The 21142-nt window shown below is 40.6% G+C and overlaps 1 protein-coding gene across 1 annotated transcript; it reads right to left on the minus strand.

The window, feature by feature from the left end:
* Nucleotides 1-4895: 4895 nt before the first annotated feature.
* Nucleotides 4896-19562, minus strand: hs3st3b1a (heparan sulfate (glucosamine) 3-O-sulfotransferase 3B1a; the record flags this gene model as incomplete). The annotated part of the gene is made up of 2 exons (XM_083897151.1): nt 4896-5514; nt 19060-19562. The coding sequence occupies 2 exons, from the start codon at nt 19560-19562 to the stop codon at nt 4896-4898; spliced, it is 1122 nt and encodes a 373-aa protein (XP_083753277.1).
* Nucleotides 19563-21142: the final 1580 nt, after the last annotated feature.

A 21142-nucleotide genomic window follows, 5' to 3' on the forward strand; every position in this document is an offset into this window, starting at 1 on the left:
CATGGTTATTGATCAGTGTTGCATGAGTTCAATAATTTAAAAAGAAAGGAATGAGAAGGTTTTATTATGTGGAAAGTAAAACAGCAACGGAAGAATCCAAAGTAAACAAACTTCCTCCAGGAGCAAGATGAGAACATTTTTTAATAGCAGTTTACATAACAGTTTGCGGCACTAAAACAGGCGTATGACGAAGAGCAACGCAAATGCACGGAGGCAAATCAGAGTCAACGCAATTACTTCATCAAAAATGTGATTAAAAGGGGCCTGATGACTGTTCAGCAACCTTTATGAGCTATAAATAAGCCACAGATCAAGAACAGTGTGAACACAAGGAGCATGACAACCTGATGAGGAGGTTTGATTGAATTCATTACCGTCACATCTGTGAAACAGCGTCAAGACCAAATAAATATAATGAAGCAAATGTAATGGTAATGGTGTTCATTTTACTCACTTAATTGTTTATGTTATGATGCATCTCCAATAAATGGAAATGTATTTTCATATACTGTTTCCAGAAGCCATGATACTGAAAGATGTCTTTATTATTGTGAGAACAAACTGTTGAGTAATGTTTACTCCACAGCTGTCCAATTATAACGTGACCACAGTAAATTTACCACTTTGATTTGACTTGGCAGGCACAGGGAGCGGATGTGTTTTAAGTGTTTGCAAAAATAATAATAAAAAAAAAAAAAAGAAGAAACATCCGCTTCATCCTCAGATGTGAATTCACACCGATGTTGTACATGTTGAAGTTTCATAAAACAAGCTGGCACCACGTAGCATTATGGAAAGCCCTTCTGGGAGAGGGATTACATTTGGATTAGCTGTGTCAGCACATACATGTCAACGTCAAGTCTACTGTCTCAGATTATTGCTTGCCCTTCCTATCAGATTAGGATTAGGGGTTTTGACAGTGTAGAATTAATGTGTAAGAGCCAGAAAGGAAGGCAATTGTCGCAGTAACCTCTGAAACAAAGTTTGCTTGAGGGTGATCATCTCCTGGTTCTGTTCTTCCTGATTTGTTCTGTGGGTTTTTATATCCGTTTTGTCCTATAGATGTCAGGCTTTCCCGAAGCATACATGCAGCGATTAAAGCTAGGGTTTGACGGTTTGTGTGTGGAAAAACTCCTCCAAACTGTTTAAATCCCTTGTTCGTTTTAAAAGGGATAGTTCGGAATTTTGGACATAAGACCTATTTTCCAAATCAGCTGGTGTGATGGAGACGTCTGGAGACGTTTTCAAGAAATTTCATTCAGTTCTTCTAGTCGCCGAGTTCGCTGGTGCTATGGCTAGCACAAGTCAATTGTTCAAGTTAGCATGGCATTAGAAACACTCATACCAACTCCACAGTGCACCCGAGGCAAATCAATTGTAACAGCAGCATGTCATACTTCCAATTAGGCACGGTATGTGTGTTTCTAATGCCATGCTAACTTGTACCATTGAACCAGAGAACTCTGCAACTAGAAGAACTGAAAGAAATTTCTTTCTCCAGACGTCTCCATCACACCAGCTGAGTTGGAAAATGTCCAAAATTTCGAACTATCCCTTTAATAGCCATAAAAAAAGGGAGTATCTGTTGCACAAGTACTGTAATAATTGCAAGAATTCATTTTTATTTTGACATCAAGTGATGATTGGTTGGATTGGAAGCAACCTGCCTACCTGCACATACTTTACCCCTTGTTGCCAGTCCTTGCCGCTCGTCAGAGGAAGTTCTACATTGTTGAAGCAGAGATGGAAGCCAGAGGTTAGCACGCACAAAGTGGCAGCCAAAATTCCCAGTTCCGCAAGAGACAACAACTCCCTGTGTTCTGGGGATGTGGCCTTGACGAAGAAGGCTGACAGGAGGGGATGATGTGTATCGTTTGAAATACGTCTATTCCAAGTGTTTCCAGACTTGCATACCGTAGCTTTAACAAAGCTTGCACTCCGCTGTAACTTCCAACCAAATACAGCCTTTGTTTTTTTTTAATATTTCTTATAATTTTATAAATATGCTCAAAATTAAGGAGAACAATGATTTAACATTTAAAGGGTATTGGTGTCTTTAAATGCACCTTACAAATAAATGTATAGTTACGATCCAAATATTAAAGTGCGCATCCAATTCCTGCAATAAATGCATTAAGAAATCAACGCTGTTAAATTGTTAAGGATTCAACTTCATCAGTGTTCTGTATAGCACTGTAAGTTCATGACAGTATAACAATCATTGATTTCTAATTTTCTTTTCATTTTCATTTTTGTTTGTGTAAACCTAGGAATAGACTTTGTATCCATGGTGCATGTTGTCGTAATAGTCTGGCACCTTTGCTTTGCTTACGTCATCGCTCCCTTCTCTCTTGTTGCATCGACTGTATTCTTAATATGTCACATGAAGGCTTAGTTGTTCATAATATGACTTTGGAGAATCACTGACTGACTTGACAGGACAGAATCCGCACTGGAGATGAAACCGTAATGAATGAATGAATAACTTGCACACCTTTCCGGAGGCAAAGACCAAACATGTTTAAATCACTCTGCATGACAGACAGCCTGGCAGAATACTGAGACCTTTCATTGATGCTGAGATGAGGCTTCATTTCATCCTGCTACCTTTGCCTTTAAACTCTGAATTTATGTTCATCTGTTCTCTAAACTTAACAGTGTGCTGTTTTTGGATATGTTATTTTCTTTCACTTTTATTCAGCAGCTCATTTCCCTTGTGGTGGCTGCCAAGTGAATGTGTGAAGTTGCTTGATGTTCAAGGCTGCCAGGTGCCTAGTTTCTTTGTCTTGCCAACCTTCAAACAACAGCAGCGTCTTCTACAACAGCCTGCAGGGATGTGTACTAACAACTATTCCCCAGTCGGGAGCCTAGCAATTACAGCATCCCTACTCTATCCCTGTAATTGCAAAGGGAGTTGCTTCCTGAGCGATCAGACTGCTCGCCTGCCACCAGGGAGACTGGCTTCATCACATCTGGCAGGCCCAGGTAAATGAGAGTGTTTTGCTGGAGTGTTAAATAAAGGTTGTTCATTAATAGAGCAGGGTGATTCATATCTCACTTGAACCATAACCTTTGCTCAGCGGTTTGCTCTGCTGCTCAATAGATGCAACAAGTCGCTCGAGGCAAAGAGCAACGTTTGCTATGGTTTTTTTCGGTAATACGTGGCAAAACGTTGGCAGCAGATTCTGAGACTTTCACGTGATTAAAATGTGCAAGTAGAGTCAATCTTCAGGGGCAGACTATTAGAACAAGTACGCTCGCGCTTCAGGTCATGGCTGAATAAATAGAATAAAAAGAAGATAAAAAATAAAAGAGAGAATGTCTCATGTCTACATCTATCAAAAAAAGTGTCTTGAAACCTGACCTCACACTGTATTGTAGAGTGTGGAGTGTTAAGTGTCATCTGGGGACATGAAGGAATTCCAGTGTTTTTCATAATATGACACTTCTCCACCATATGAGACACCTGACACTCTTGTTATGTGATTGTTGGGCTCATAGCAACTAACCCCCCCCCCCCCCCCTCATTGGTGGCAGCAGGAGGCTGAGGCAGCTAAATGTAGTTAACAGACACAGTGCTAATTAGTGTGATCATTGACAAGAAGGTGAGTTTGACTCAGCGTTACACTTTTGCACGCGCGGGATCCAGAAAATCTTTACAGGTATGACTTTGTAACGCGCTGAAGGCTGACACATCGTTCACATATCCAGCAGGTAAATGAGGAATTTGCATTATAATAATAATAATAATAATAGTCAAATAGTCACGCTTCTGGTAAAACATTTATTTCTTGCTCGACATGACAACATCTCTTCTCAGTCAAACCTGCTTCTCATGTTTGTAAAGCAACATGTACAGCAGTACAGAGTAGTGCCTCGATAACAACCTGGTCATTATGAACTGATGTGTGTTCAAATGATGACAAATAAACAAACAAACAAACAAAAAAAAGGTTGAATAAAACTCAACCCTACATGAAAATTAAATATTGACTGAAGGTAGGTTGGTTGCTGCTATTACAATACAAATATGTATACTGATTTTCATGTGGTAATATCTGAGGCTGCACAGAAACACCCACGTGTCGTTTCAGTACCGAGTCTTTCTACTTGTATTCTGTTTGGGGGAAGGGCAACGAACACTTTGGATTTTTTGGAAAAAAGGATAAAAACCATCGAAGGAACCCATCGTGACACGAGTCTCTATTGGATCCTAATCAACATTCCTTCGTAGAAACAGTATAAATAGTGGTTAAGTCCAAACACTGCAGTGGAAATTTACCATGTATTATTATATTAACTTGAAGTTGGCTCAAGGGTCAACCATAAACTTGCTGTCATTAATGGATCCCCGTTTTATTGCGGCGCTCGGGAGATCAAGGCAGTGCCATCACTCAGGTCTAACTGACATGATTAGGAGCTATTACTGTATTGATCCACCTGCAGTGGCACTGGATCAGCTGAGGCCCGTATCGACCTGGCTAAGTGGGTCCCTGGACCTCTGAGGGTCAGGCAAATGTTAAAGGGATATTATTGGTTGTTTGTGAAGTTGGATCGCTTCCAGTTTGAGGTGAAGCTAAAGCGAAATTTAGGAATGTATAAGTAAGGAAACTCACCCTGATCTTAATACCCGTAAAAACGTTGTGCTTTTATAAAAAATGTATTTATGTAATGAGAATTGGAACGGGATGTTATTATGAATTAACCTCTTTAGGCAGCTCAGTGAGTTAATATTTTCCATAATAAATTATCATAAAATAGACTTCTGACTTTTTACATATCCACCAAATACTCTATATACACTGTATAACAATATCTCCAGCATGGTTTGAAAATAAAACAAGACACACACACATACAAGGGACCAGCAAAAGTCTGTCGTTGTAGTTTCTATCTCAGTTCCAGCCAAAGTCATGACCGGTCATCTTGTAAAATTTGCTGTTAAAGGGTTTATAAAAATCCCTTAGCTTCTGAACCACCTCAGGGTTAATATTAGGATGGGTCCTGCCTTTGGTTTTGCCCAGGCAGTGTGGCTTGCTGTTTCCCTCGGGTCTCTTAAGGCAGGGAAAGCCTTTCGCTGGGTTAAAGTGGAAATGCTTCTCCGTCACCACCCTCCTGATCCTGAGAAAGTCCTGAACCCGAGTCACCTCACCTGCGGGGTCGCTAATCAAACGCTCTCCACTCACAAACAGCAGCTGCTCCATCGGAAAGAACTGGAGCCAGCGCTCGAGGTGCTTGGCGTACATGCCGATTTGAACAGCGCTCCACGTCGTGTCGATCAGACCGGCTGACATGTTCTTAAAGGTCAGGCTCTCGAACGATGGGATGTCTGGCTTCTTGGAGCGGGTCTGGGTGTAGTCTGAGATGGCTCGTGTGACCGGATCCCGAACGACTACGATCAGCTTCGTGCCTTTAGACATTGTGTATATTCGAGCAGGGACCTCCTTGGTGACATAGTAGCTGGGGGTCTTCTCCATGGTCAGCTGACCCTCTGATGATTTGGGCATTAATTCCCTGCCAAAGACACAAACATATGGATTTGGATTTGCTTTACAATCACTGTTCCACATTCCCACGCCCAGGTTTAACACCGAAAGTAATAGAATAAGCTCAAAAACAGAAGAGTAAGACAACAGCAACAATATATGGCATATTTTTAAGTTCATGGATGCTAGGAAGGTGCTTGACATGGATGACTTAATAAATCAATGCCCCACTCATGCTTGAATACTGGGGCAAGGGAAGTAGATCAACACAACGACATCATAGCTCAATTTAACTATGTATGGTGGTTATGTACTTATTGCCATTATTTGATAATGGCTTGAATGTAACATACACTTGTTTACATTTAAAAGTAGGGCTGAACGATTTTGAATAAATATCTAATTGCGATTATTTTTGACAGGAAATGCGATTGCGATTCGAATCGCAATATCAGAGGGAATGGTAATTTTGACATAATTATTCTCATTTTAATTCAAAAAAACATATTTAAAAAAGGATTAATGTGTGATATTTGTGTAGCTCTGAGAAACGAAGATGTTCTCTTCAGTCTTTAGAATAAGATGTGTAAAAATAATTAATCTAAAATGATATTTTGACACACATTTTGGCTTGAACAAATATTGCATCTCCCTTGATTTGAAAATTGCAGTAAGCTGTATTGCTTGCACTATTGTTCAAAAGTTTGGGGTCACCTCTAGAATTTTTCCAAGTTTTCCATTTCATTTCCAAAAGTCACACTTTTTCACACAGTTGCAAAATGAATAGAAATTATAGTCAAGACATTGACAAGATGAGAAAAAAATGATTTTAGAGAACCAGCAAAACTGTTTTCAGCTGTGCTAACATAATTGCACAAAGGTTTTCAAGGGTTTTCTCATCATCCAATAGCCTTCTAACGCGATTAGCAAACACAATGTACCATTAGAACACTGGAAATGGGCCTCTATACACCTATGTACATATTCCATTAAAAACCAGACGTTTGCAGCTAGAATAGTCGTTTACCACATTAACAATGTATAGAGTGTATTTCTGATTCATTTAATGTTATATTCATCGAAAAAAAAGTGTTTTTCCTTCAAAAATAATGACATTCATAAGTGACCCCAAACCTTTGAACGGTAATGTACATACTGTAATTGTACAGTTTTTTACAGTCAGGATCAAGACTTGAAGACATCCCAAGCAACATCGATAGTGTTAAAGGAGCGCATCTAAAGTGTCAAGGACCGGTAGGTTGAGTGTGAGTGCCATCAGTCATGTGTGATTGCGTGTGAGGACAATACACAGTTCACGACATGCTTTAAGTACAAAGCCTGGAGGAAGCCGTTCATCTCCTGGTGCTGCATTTAATCAACCTTAAGACCTCGATCCTCTTTCAAAAGCCTAAAAATCCTCACATTGAAACATTCCACACCTTCATTACATTATACAAAAGATGGTTTAACTCTGAATAGGCAGCATTATGACTCCTAATGTCATGCCAAGACATAGGTCTATGACTACACTGGAAGAAGATTTAGAGAGGTGTTACATTCCTGAGAAGAGAAAAAATGCAAATCTTTGGAGCGGCGTATTCCCGTAACTGCATATTCTTGTTGACCCTGGACGTCACAGCTTGATCATAATATAGCCTGTTAACTGCAGCCCTGACTGGATAATGGCTAAAGTGAGCCAAGGGGGATTAGGGCTAAGCCAAACACACCACAGCATTAGAGGCTGCTCCGCTGCCTTGTTGGCTGACTGGGTGGCTGGCTTGTCTTTGGAGGCAGTGAGTGGGAAAGAGAGAGAGGAGAACAAGAGACATAAAATGTTGGGTCACAATGATGACAGTCAGTGTTATCTATGCAGCAACACCGACAAAAACCTTGCTTTGAACACAACACAAACTCCACAAGAGTCAATCGTAGGAACTGGTAATATAAATGACATCCCTATTTGTGTTCTGAGACTGTTTTAGAGAAATGTACAGCACAGAGATGTGGTCCTGGAGCTTCAGAGCATCAACCTCAAATAGAAAAACTAAATATCTGTGCAGCAAGAAGTCCCGGGTTCGTGATCCGCTCGGAACAACGGCCTTTCTGCATGGAGTTTGCATGTTCTCCACGTGAGTGCGTGGGTTTTCTCCGGGTTCTCCGGGTTTTTTCCCACAGTACAAAAACATGCAGATTGGGGGATTAGCTAAATCTCAAAGTGTAAACCATTGTAATGGTTGTTTTTCTCTATGTGGCCCTGTGATGCACTGGCGACCTGTCCAGGGTGTGACCCTATCACCCTATGTCAGCTGAGATTGGCACCAGCGAGCCCCGCAACCCTCACGTGAAGGATGAAGCTGTAGAAGATGGATGTATGAATGAAATATCTATGTGGACTTATCTTTTCTATGCAAGCTTTTGGTTGGAGACCATCTGCAGGGCAGAGATGGGGAGCAAGGTTGCTGTAGTTAAATGTAGTCCACATATTACAAGTCAATCCCATAAAGCTATTTCACAATATCTGTCTAAATGAAGAACATATAATGCCAATAAAAATGTAACAAGCAGGAATTCTGAACAAGGAGTTGTCACCACTCTCCACCATTAACTGCTGTTCACATTAACCTCCCACTGGTAACAAGCGTCACCGCGAGGAGTTCAAGGAAGTAGTGACGCGAGTGATTTAAACTGGCAAGGACAATCTGTGGAGAGTGCTATGTTTTTTTTTAAAATGAAAATCAAATCAATATTTGATGACAGTATGTCAATAATCATGCCTTACAAGTCAGGACGAAACATATATTGCAGTATCTCTTTTCTTTCACCACTACATTACTTGTAGTGTACTAAATACGACATTATCAGAATAGTAACCTTTATTTTCTGTATGTATTCATGTATGTAGCCCCATTTATACACATGGAGTTACATAACCCAGCTATGAACACTTTCTTGCTAAGAATAGAGTAGGTATAACTGCTTGATCTCTTTACTAATATTCTCAGACATTGAGAATTTCTGATGCTGGAGCTTAGGAGAGTAGCTCGGTGTCTGGGATGCAAAATCAGAGTTTCAGATACAGCTTATTCTGCTGCACTGTATGGGAGCCATGCTGTGATGTCACGTGTTCACAAGTGGGTTTAAGTCAGTTAAAATGTCAAACCCAAATGGTTACAGTTATCTCAGTTAAATTCCACAGAGTTCTGTATCAAACAACAGCAAAGCAGAGGAGTCATGACGGTAAATTGCTGCCATAATCTCCCTCCATCTGTTAATGCATGCACAAGGAGCCTCGATATCCCTCTCCAAACACAGCAGTTTTCATCTCATAAATAGGTGTAAGTGAGCAGAAAAGGGTCTACTTGATTTTTGCCATGCAAAGCAGTATAAGGGAAAAGCTTTAGTGATTGTGGGTAAGGTAATCATCTTTACCCATGCACCAGTAGTGCCACACAGACGCATCTGCTTACTTGTGCGATTTCATCCCCTAATATCGCCTCCGCTTTCCTTCTTTTCTGTGGAGACTTGACTCATTTATTCCACTTTTCTCTCGCTAAGAGCCACAGCCACTATTGTACGCAGTGGAAAAACCCCAAACTACTTGAGGTAATAGGTGCAACAGACACTAACATCTCCACCAGGAACCCCCCTGCAATTATCAACTGCATCTCCTGGATACACACAAACTATACACCTTTCTCTGGGCCTCGAGGGACTCAAAAAACCTACCACCAACCAAACTTTCCACTTAGTCGCCGAGCAAAACAATCTGTGTGAGAACTAAATACATTATTCATCACGGAAGAGATAGAGAACATCTCTGAATGAGCAAAGAGTGAGATAGTGGCCTTGGGTGTAGCAAGCTTTCACAATTTGTTCTGCTTAATAAACAATGTTGCTGAGAACCAATAGGTTTCTGTGCATCCTCGTCTATCAATCAGCCATGCAGAGGCAGCATCATTCAGCTTCAAGACAACAAGAGAAAAACAAAAAAAAAAACTGCAGCACAGCTTGTCAACTTTTGCCCCTTTATGAATTTTGCATGTTTCTATGCTGGCTAAAAACTCAGCTTTAGTCACACTTGTCCTCGTGATGAAACTTAAAGGAGTTTCTTCATATAATTGCCACAATTGACATGAATCTATATTGACGGTTGCACTTCCACATACACATCATGTGCCCTTCAACCTGTCCTGCTAAACTCACAGGAGAACGGCGCACGGCCGGGAAGATAACAGACAGCGTGGTGTGGGTGAGGGATAAGGCAGCTAAGAGAATGAAATAAAACAAGAGACAGAGGAGGAGGAGGAGTGAAAAGAGGATTAGATGGAATCAGGTTTGAGGATGGAGACTTGCACGGGTTGACAGTTCCGACCTTGAGGCCGAAGTGTAACTTTTATGTCGGCTGCGGCATCAGATGCAGTAGCAGAAGATAAATCACACCAGCTTCAACCTACAGACAGATATCAATGCATGATTGGTGTGTTTTTTAACTTGTGTACATAAAACTGAACATTCAGTACGTTTACAAGATGGTAGAAAAACTGAATTACTGTGTTGGTCTGACTAAAACTGCACCTTTTTTCTTATACATGTAAACATGACATTGCACTGAATCCAATTTCTCTTGGGAGGCTAATTGCCACTTCATGTATAAGTGTTCAGTTATGGCGCTTTTCCACTATACAGTTGTAGCACGGCTTGGCACAGCACAGCACAGCACAGCACAGCACAGCACAGCACATCTCGACTCGACTTTTTTTTGCTTTTCCATCAGGGATAATACCTGGTACCTTTTTTAGTACCTGCTCTGGCGAGGTTACAAGCTGAGCTGAGCCGAGCCACTATTAAATGTAGCATCAAAAAACTGCCGGCCCCTGGTTGGCAGAATTGTCACTGGACGAGTCATGAGCGCGGCGTTCGACACAGAAATCTAACCTAACAATCCCGAAATGTAGATTAGTTTAAAAGTCGCAAAAAAAATCTCGAAAACGTGTTAATCTGCAACATTTAGGAAGGTTTGTTTAGCAATTGTTATATTTAACAGAGGAGTCTGGTGTATTTAGCGACAGTAATGCCGAAAGCCAGCAATCGCATCCCCTTCCGCCATATTTGATTCAGTAGAAGGAAAATAACTGCTTTGCTCGTCACTAGTTTGTGTGTTTGTGTTTTCGTGCAGCTTTTTCGTGTGGCTTGACTCCCACGTTGAGGCGGTACACTACAATAATGGAAAAACGCCATTAGACTCACGCTGCCCTTGACTCTCTGCACATGCTTCCACCCTCCAGCTTTGACTCTATATAATAGATAGATAGATAGAAATATAATAGAAGAAGCCAGTGCACGGACAATGAACACGACGGCAACAAAAACATGGCAATAATCACTGATAAAGCAGGTTTAAAGGTAGGGATTTACAACACTGTGGCACATGGCTCCTGGATTATGCACTCACTAATGAGTTCACCAAAGTAAGGAAAAAGTACAGTGCAGAAAATCCGAGATAAGATTTCTTTATTTTTATTTTTTTATCTTGCAGTTGTCTGCTTGACTGGCTCTAATTGGCATCTATAGTTCAGCTCTTCAAACCACTGTGACAAGGGACTTCTCCAGAAAAAAAAAAAGAAAAAAAACAGGATTATCTGTTTATGAGTCATAATCTTAGACTGCAGCTCTAAGGCTGTTTCGCGCTACTGTGGGAATCGTTCCCCTTCTCAAGCGCAGGATGAGAGGTGGTGGTATGCAAGCACTCAGAATAATCAGACGGATTTACCGTGAGACAAGTTCCAGACAGACGTCAAAGCGGAGAGCAGCTCCAGTGAAGGTGCACTGTGACCAACGCAGCCTGTCTTATCATCAGTATGAAAGTCAGTGCCATCGTGCTTTACACTCAGGACTTATAGGATGACGCTAAACAACACTCAGCAGCAGCATTCCTCGACAATGACAATGGCTTTTTTCACTTCCTCCATTATTACTGCCAGGGTGCAAAATTGAAGGCCTCCTGGCTGTCTAATGGAGACCGGCCCATTTTGAAGAGAGTGGGGGGAAGAATAGGAACACTGTGTGAATTAGTCTGGCTTCCCTCACACAAATGTCAACCTTGCATTAACACATAAAAACTCTGACAGTTGGTTGTTTACAGAACAAGAGAGCACTTTTTTTTTCACGGTGGCAGTCGTGGAAAAATATGAACTGCTCACAGTGGTAATAGAGAACATAAAACATACTCAGAATTGGGAAAATTAAAAACACCACCACTGTTGCATGCTGCTATAGCTGCTGTGTTATTGAGTAATCATACTGAGGGGTCACGTGACACTGACTGGAAGATGGCCGCTTAGATTGAGAGCCCCTGGGATCACTGTGTAATTAACAGTCATCTCCAAACGACTGGATAACTCCACGGGGATGATGCAGAGGCCCTAAGGCTGAGCCTCCAGTCGCCATGTTTCAGATGGACCAAAATGTGTAAATGGGCTGATGATTTATAGACACGAGGGCGAAGAAATAAACTGGATTTTCGAGGGTTTCCGGAGGGCTGTGAAGCCGGGAATGCTGTCGAGTTTCTGGATAAAATGCTACTAGAACTCCTAGGAATCGTCTTCCTGGAGGGGGTTGTCATTGGACAGGCATATCACACACTAAGGGCCAAGTTCCTGTGTTTCGGGACATCTCTCTGATGGAATGGCCACAAAATTGGGATTTTCCCTGACCATACCAGGGTGGTGGAGACACAAAGACAGAAATTCAATGAATGCAAAAAAAAAGAAATAAAAGCTTCAGCACGGCGTGAAGTTTGCCTTCATCTACCCAGGAAAAAAAAGCCTCTGGACTTTATCTATAAACAGAACCTATAACATTTTCTGATGGATGATGCAGCAGAGTTGGATATCTCTGACCAGACTTTTTCATGGAAATACTGGACAAAAAACTGGACTCTCTTTACAGCATGTTGCCTGTGCTTCATCAAGCAATTATGTCATATTTAGGGTTTCCAGATCACATCAGATTGTACTTATTCTTTTTCCGAAATCCATTTTGGTCAGTATGTTTACATGCATGTTCAAAGTCTGATTTTTAATCTAAGACACAAATGTGGTTTTCTTGATGTTAGTCCGACTAAAATCAAGCTAGTCTTAGTCGGACTAACATACTTTGATAACGGGATTCCTAGTCCGATTACTCCAGCATGTATTATGGTTAGTCGGACTGGAGTCAGACTTTCTACCCGGAAGTAGAAGAAGATGACATATAAACTGCAGTTCTGTTGCCAGAAATCATACGGCGGCAGTGTCTGTCTTCGGACAACAGCTATACCTAATCTAATTTGTATCCACAGCACGATCCATCTCACCGTCCATCTCGCCGTTTGTTTTTCTGTGACGTAAAGGTCAACAGGAAACTGATTCAATACTAGCTTATAGCTTATAGAAAGCTACAACAAATTGATTTTCTCCTCCGCATGTATGCTCGGACTCGGCAAGTTGTCCGATCGCCTGTCTTTGACAGACTACGACCTTAGCTTGATTAAACTGTGCATGTAAACGTACCGAGGCCAATATCAGGACGATACCAATACTGAGTATCACATCAGCTCAGCATTATTGGGGATATTAGGGAGATCCGAGTCTGTCAGTAATAGAAACTTAAGCTAACAGTAAACCATTAATAACTTTTCAAATTTAGATTTATCAAATACGTTAGTGGGATTGCACACTGAATAACAAGCAGCATTAGCCTCATATCGAGTGCAAAGAAACTTGAAAAACAAATTTGAATAGAGGTCAATGAAACAAACAAAGCAGCTTTTGTATCGATGTTAATGAAAACTTGCTTTAAAAAGGCAAAGCCACTATATAATTATGTGAGCTCCCATGTCGTTTCTTGGAATGAAGTGGTGAAGAAATATAGAACAAACAATAGAAGTGACACAGCCTCTAGAGACAAAAAAAAAAAAAACAGTGAAACATCTACAGCCAAGAAAAACAGTATAGTATTCAATATTCATACCAATAGAGGATACTATAATGTATATAAGATACTGGATCATTTATGTTAGGTGTTTTTGAAACATTTCAAAAGATATGAGCATTGCTTACTTTTTTTAGGGTTAGGGTTAATGATGATGTGAATCGAATAAGAAAATTCATTTCATATGCATGTTTTGCAGCTTGCAGCGGTTGATGCAGTTACACAATTGCTGCTCTGAAACAGTTCCGAGGACACAATGAGATAGATACGATCGTTCATTACATTCAGGCTTCATCCACATTCAAATCTCGTGAATTCTGCTCTCGATACACCTGCTGTCCACACTACCCCCAAAACAAATACATTTAAAAACAAGTATGTCCGTGTTGTAGTTTGATAACTCCAGGGCTACATTTTATTCTGGAAAGGTAAGAAAAAGACCTTTACCTTGACATTCACTTCCTGATTGGTTCTTATCAGGCAAACTCGACTATCAGCTGTGAGCACAAATCTCAACACTTACTTTCAGTTTCACCTTGTTGTTGGTCGAATAGAAGAAATCCCTTTCCTCACATTTGTCAACAAGTAGTTTCCTGTTTACACTATCGCACACATACCCAGATTTTTACTAGGCATGTTTGTATCAACATGAATAACTTTTTTTGATACTGTGCTGAAATGCTATTCTGAACACAGATGTTTTTATCTTAAAATTCTCTTTTCAAATAAAAATGTAGTCGTGTGGCAGTAGCTTCCTGAGCCACTCGTGCAGTACGTTTGCATGCACAGTTTAAGACAACTTGCCGAGTCCGAGTATACACGGAGAGGGGGAAATCGATTTGAATCAGTTTCCTGTTGACCTTTCCGTCACAGAAAAAACAAACAGCGAATGCTGAGATGGATTGTGCTGTGGTTCTGTATAAAAAATATCGTCTCTTTGTCAGTCCAAAAGTGAGTCTCCGCCGTAGCTTTCACTCCATCGTGTTGATTGTTCTTTTCTTGCAACAGTACTGCAGTTCATACATCATCTCCATGCAGGAGTGATCAGACTGAAACTCATTATCGAGGTATGTTAGGTAGACTAAGGCAAGCTCGATTTTAGTCTGACTAACGTGTTTACATGACATTAAGAAAACCACATTATTGTCCAAACTTTCCAATTCCTATCTCAACCCTCGTTCCGCTGCTTTCGGTGCCATCTTTGTTATATGAAAACACGCAATGCATTCTGGGTAGCCCTTGCTCACACGGGTGGTCTCGGAAAATCTCAATATTGAGGGCGATACAGCCCTTAAACTTGACCTTCAACTTAATTTTTCTGAGAATCGGGACAGCACTTGCACTAGAGGGAGCGCACATTTTTGAGATTGAGGGTTAAGATTGAGGGTTTAAGCAAGGAATTGGAATTCACCATTAGTCTCACTAAAATCGGCCTTTTAAGACAACCTAAACACTCCCTAAACTGGCTGTGTCAACAATGTACAAGAAGATTCTACAGAGATGCGAGTGCATGAATCATCTCAGTCGATTTGTTTTTTCTGAAACCCACGAGGGACAAACCCCCAAAATGTGTATCTCCTTCTTTAATTTCCGTTGTACTACTGGGCACCGCTGCCATCCACTGCTTAAAAACCAAAAACAACACATCAGCTATTTGCAAACTTGAAAATGATGAACATGTCTATTAACTTATCAAGCAGAAAAGTGAGATCCAATAACAAGCTCGACACTTGCCAGGTATGAACTCTGACAAACCCTGGGCTGTTCACTCGGCTATCACGTCGTGTTAATGCCAGGTATGAACTGAGTCTAAGAAGATCGGTAAAAACAAACAAGACTTCAAAGAAGCAAAAACAAAGATGGCTGAGACAGACAGACAAACAGACAGATGGTGTCTACAGAAAGACTGACTTTGCTGTCAGAGAGTACAAGACAGAGGCAGGAAACAACACACTCTGAGGAAACTGGAGAGAGGAGGAAGTCAACAACTCAAGGGGATATAATGGAGTGAACTTGCTTTATTTCGGTGTTTACAAAGTGCTGTAATAAGTGCTGCGGTTTGACAAATTGCCTTGAGAACAAGCCCAGGGGATTGTTGGAGCAAATTAAATCCTCAATCTCCAGAATGGAGAGGGGGGAGGGGGGGAGCAGGGGGAGCAGGGGGGTTCACATTACCATTATTGACAAGTTCGTTGACTTATCCGTGGTACACTAGGCTCATTTTATTCTATTAGGAGAAAAAATCAGATTAAGTCTAATATTTTCTATAGAGTTCTATAGACGCTTTTTTTAATCAATACAAAACCCGTGTGACCTCCTTCAATGCTCCATCTTAGCATTGAGATTATTATTTTCCTGTCAGTGAGCTGACGCGTTAGTTTAAAATCTCAATGTTCCAAACGAAAAAAAAAAAAAAAGCCAAAAGTGTTGAGTAAGCAAAACCAAAACCAATGGACTCAAATGATCCCATGTGTTGGGAAATGCATCTTTACTCACAAAGCATTCTGAAAGTCAACTTTCCGGCAAAAAAAAAAAAAGCTTCAGCGTAGCGTTTGAGTCTTTTCTTGGGCAGGTTCCAATGAATGCTCTCTCTGACGAACTCCTGCTGGGCTCCGTCAAAGGACACTTTCACCCTTCTGAGCACATTTGCATACAAAGTGAAGGGAGAGAAAACATGTTTCACACTAATTGTCTGCTCCTTTATTGTCGGGGTTAATGCAGACCTCAGGGGTTCTCCAGAATCCCCTTTCATTGAGCTCCATAATACTGTTGCTACTTTCTAAAGACTCACTTTAAATTTACTGCCCTCTAGCTGCCACTGGCCTGCATCTAAGCTGCCCTGGGGCTCTGAGGGGAATAAAGCCATCATCTCTGACACCCTCAGTAAGTTAGTAAGAAGGCCACTCATTGTTCTATATATGGATCCTTAAGAGGAAAAACACATTTGATGATTTGGTCATAGATTAATTGGATGAGCTGTTTAACCAACACAAAAATAAGAGGAAGTCAAAATTGTGCTGGTAGTGGAAAAAAAAAGGAGGGAGCGTCAAGGAGGAAGCTGTTCCCACGGATTCGGGGAACTGCTCAGTGCAAGAAAGTGTGCACAATTGTCTTCCCCGTTTTTCCTCTTTTTCTTCCGTGACTGAAAAAGTGCTGTGTTGTGGTCGCCGTCCCGCTGTGCGGGGGCCTCTCCTCTATCTGGGGCTCCGTCAGGATGGACACAGTGGTCCTCCTCCAGGATGGACACACCAATCACAACAGATAAATGGTGTGGGCACAACTCAATGCCACCACAGGAACTGATAAGCCCACCCAGAGAACAGCCCCCTCTTTTCCCCAAGCTACTGTTCACCATTGTTAGTCTGGGGCACTGGAGTGAAACATATGGGCAAACAAATCAACGACATCTTAGCCTAGTTATATGTTACAGTTTTACCACCTCTTGGAGCGTAATAGTTGGCAAACGGCACAAGATTGTGTAAAAAAAATAAAATAAAATGTTGTGCAATAATGCATGTGCTTCTCCATAAACTTAGCGTGAGTTTCTCTAAACTCCACAAGACCTGAAAAGTCTGGGATGTGTTTGTATGAGGTCAGCGCTCTTACTGTGACAACTCAAGCCAAGCTGTTTTAATTAGCCAGATTAACTTTGCAGGAGACAATCCTTCACTATACATGTCCAGAGAAGAAATGCTTCTCCCCCCAAGGTTAACAAGAAGCTAGCATCTCAATTATACACATCTGCTTTTTGATTATTTATTCAGTATTGTGTTTTTTTCTACTCCTTTCTACTTCGACAGCAGAAAGACTTAGAAAATGACATAAATGGCACAACTCCAGTGTGTTCTTGTTGCTCAGACTGTAGAGATGGACAAAAAGACCACTCTTCAAAGAATGATCATTGAAAACAAAACAAAAAAAATCTCTTGAACCTGCCCGGAAATTCTTAAAAGGAGCTTAAGCGAGAACTCCTTTGAACAATGCTTCACTTCCCCTATTGTAGCGTCATGGAGCCAACTTTGAAACGGAGTGTAGGTCCTTTGACATTTCCTGTTAATCCCCCGACTCAGTCAAATGGACACATGAAACAGCAGAGTATCTCTTACTAACAATATGGTTGCAAGGCGTTCGCGACCGATTCCATTTATGAGAGCATAAACGATGAATAATATCTGTTGATACTGTCTTCATCTATAACAGCTTGTATGTTGACGTGTAGTGTATGGTGTAAGGGCAACGCGTTGACATAAGTGCTCAAAGTGGTTTTTGTTCCGACGTTGCAGATCAAAACAAATTACTGCCACAGAATATAAGTCATATTCTTTAATTAATCTCCCAGTTGATGAAAAAATTCCCAACATGATGTAACTTGCCGTCTTCTAACCATAGACTAAATGCTCTTAGTTTGAAATGCATCCAGAATTCAAGTTGTTTGTTTCTTTCTTCTTTTTTCCCCCCCTCTGCCTGGTACCACCACCATCCTCGTCACATTCAAGGACACATGTAAGTTCCAGGAATGAAGGAGTGAAGGTCGTGCAAACAAACAGGAAATTGACTGTTCTCTTCTGAATAAACATGGCAGAGAGGAGTTGCCAAAAAATGGCTTAAACTTAAAGTTTTAATCTATTTTAGCAGAAACGCACGTACGTGATGGATGTGGTTGAGCACAGTGACCTGTGGTGACATTATGGACTGATTACGCCTGACAATTTGGATGAAATTGACTGATTTTGACCCGTTTTAACAGTTAATAAGGTATTGAGAAAATGTTTTCATCTGAAGTTACTATTTTATCACCAGTTTTCTGTGCTTTTCTCCAGATTTGTTTTAACTTTTATAAATAACTATACACTCTTTTACATGTAACTGTATTATTCAGAAGCAGCTATACATGTAGCGTGTATTTTTTCTGTTTCACTCATGTGTCGTTAATGCAGTGAAATTAGGGCTGAAGACTTGATTTAACTCCATTCTCCTTTTGAAACCAACTCACAAATACCAGCACATGCTGCATTTATGGACATACTGTTATTGTTGTTTTTTTTTCTTTTATTCTCCAAATATTTTTAGTTTTCACTGTTTATTGTTATTGTTATGTTCTCACTTTCATTGTAACTTCCACCTTTTATACACACATCTTCCCTGAAAAAAAGTGGAAAATACAACTTTTTTAAAAATGCTACAAAAAATGTCATGGAAGTTAATAACGTTTACACTTCACTTAATGAAGACTTAAGAACACAGGGAGTCTTTATTTTAAATACATGGGCTTACTTTAATGATCACAGAGATAATACGCAATTATATTTGCTTAATTATATTCGTGCTCATGCTTGTTACTGTCTTTGTGGCTTTAGTTGAATCACATAAAAGTTGCGTGAACTGACAGAGGCAGTGTTTGTTTGTTCAGTCATGGCATACACCACACATACACCACACAACCATGAGTTATGACTTCCAAAGCCATCGTAACGATGCGCAATTACGCATGGCGCGTATACGCTGCAGAAAACAAGTAAACATTACGCGCGTTAGATAACCCGACACCATCATCTCTCTTCTGTTCAATAATAATAATAATAATAATAATAATGTGGTGTACCTGTACCACTCCAGCCCTTTGTCGTAGTTGCGGTCAAAGAAGTGCGGCTCGGCTCCCACCGCTCTGATGTCTGGATGCAGGCGCAGAAACTCCAGCAGCGCCCGGGTTCCTCCTTTCTTCACCCCGATGATGATCGCCTGCGGCAACTTTTTACTTTCCGACTCATTGAGGAAGCTTGACATGGCATTATCATCCAGCGCCTTGGTCTCGCCTCTAATGTCGTCCCACTCCTCTCCTCTGCTGTCCAAATCGTTGTCGTTATTCAGTAAGTCCCTGGACGCGCCTAAAGAGGAGCCCGCCTGGCTGTCACTCACCTCTGCGTCGCTCTCGTGTCTGTTGCTCACGGAGCCGTACGTCGGGTTTGGCATCGTCGAACAGTAGCCGACACAACAGTAAATCATGTAGACCCAGAGGGACAACATTATGCAAAATACGAAGAGTTTGTTTTTCACGTGGGGTGATGGCACAACATGTAGACTGTGTAGATTCGGACTATATTCCATAGGACCGCCGTGAAAAAGTTATATTCCAATTAACAGGCATTTTGGCGAAGTCACCTCACTCCTCTGTCATGGTTCAGATTCTCTGCGATCGGTGCGTAATTTCCCAAACATACATTAGGCAATACTCAATATTGTCATTGAGCCGCGCAGCGAGTCTCGTCTTCCACTTTTCAGAGTTCTGCATTTAAAAAAAAAGAAAGAAGTTAATTCATTTTATTCTTAGCACAAAAAACAACGGAGAGGGGAAAAGAAAAAAGACTCGGCGGTGAATGAAAATATCGCTGAGTGAGCGACAGGCGCAGCCACCGAGTCTCCCATCACACGCGCTCAGTGTGTGAGCGCTCATACAGCAGCACCAAGGTATTTACGCCGGGCAACAGAGGTACGTCAAGTCAGACAGGAGTAGGCCACGGAGGATTCCAATTCCGGTACGACCTTTCGAAATAAAGATGTGATGAAACAGGGACAGGAAGCTCAACTACAGAGGTTATTTCTCTTTCCTACAAAATAAAACCTTACGTATTTTTTCTTAATAATACTAAAACATTTATTGAAATAATAATAATAATAAATATACAATTGATTGAAACTTTTTTTGGTTGATTTCGCCTTCCCTGAGAAGTCAGACAGTAATAAGGCATTACATTCAACCATTCAAACATTTTTTTTTTCTGTTGGAATGCAAGTAAATAACTATAATTTGACATCTTAATCAAGAATTTTCTGTTTGTGTTTTTCTTTTTTTTTTAAATCACTACATTTGAAAATTCATGGATAATAATAATAATTAAATTTTAGCATTAAAAATATACTTTTGGTTAAAGAGCTTCTACATACTGATGTATTAATCATTACAGATACATAACAAATTATTTTGATAATTACCAATGCTGTTAGTTTAGGGCAGCTGTGGCATAAACCCTACATTAGGTGGGGGTCTGATATGACAGGTGACAAGATTTAAACCCAAATTAACAGATAGAGGAAATTTTGGATCAATGACTAAAATAGTGATGAGGTAATGCATGTCACATCAGTAGATAGTTATTGGAATCAGAATCACACACTTTTTAAATGAAATACACAATTTCAACCTATGCTACTCTAAGCTGTTTCACATTTAGCTTCAACGACAGCACACCAAAATCAAACCAGCTGATCATTTTCAACAATTCCTGAAAAAGTCTTATGAATATCAAAGCCTAAATTCACTTTCAGTGTGATTTTTCAGGAGAATCAAAACATGACATTGGTTGTAAATTTGTGTCACGTGGAAATATTTGTGTCATGGATCAGCTGGTTTTTATTTATTTTTTAACAGCTTCCAGTCAGTCACAGTTTATTGGCCTCATAATTCTTCATAATTGCCCTCGTAATCGTTCCCAACGATGTTAACATGCGATAACGTAAACAAATGCCTCAGCAGATTCTGCGCAACCGTAAAAGTTGATAATCTACACCGTGTTTTGGTGGCGCTGTCACGATGAAGCCGTGTGACTGTGTGAATTGTGAGGTGGGAGTTTTAGTTCGTGTCAATGTGTGTGTGTGTGTGTTTACACCTCTTCGTGGTGCAAGGTCAA

This window comes from Microchirus variegatus (genome assembly GCF_963457635.1).
Source record: "Microchirus variegatus genome assembly, chromosome: 10".
NCBI lineage: Eukaryota > Metazoa > Chordata > Actinopteri > Pleuronectiformes > Soleidae > Microchirus > Microchirus variegatus.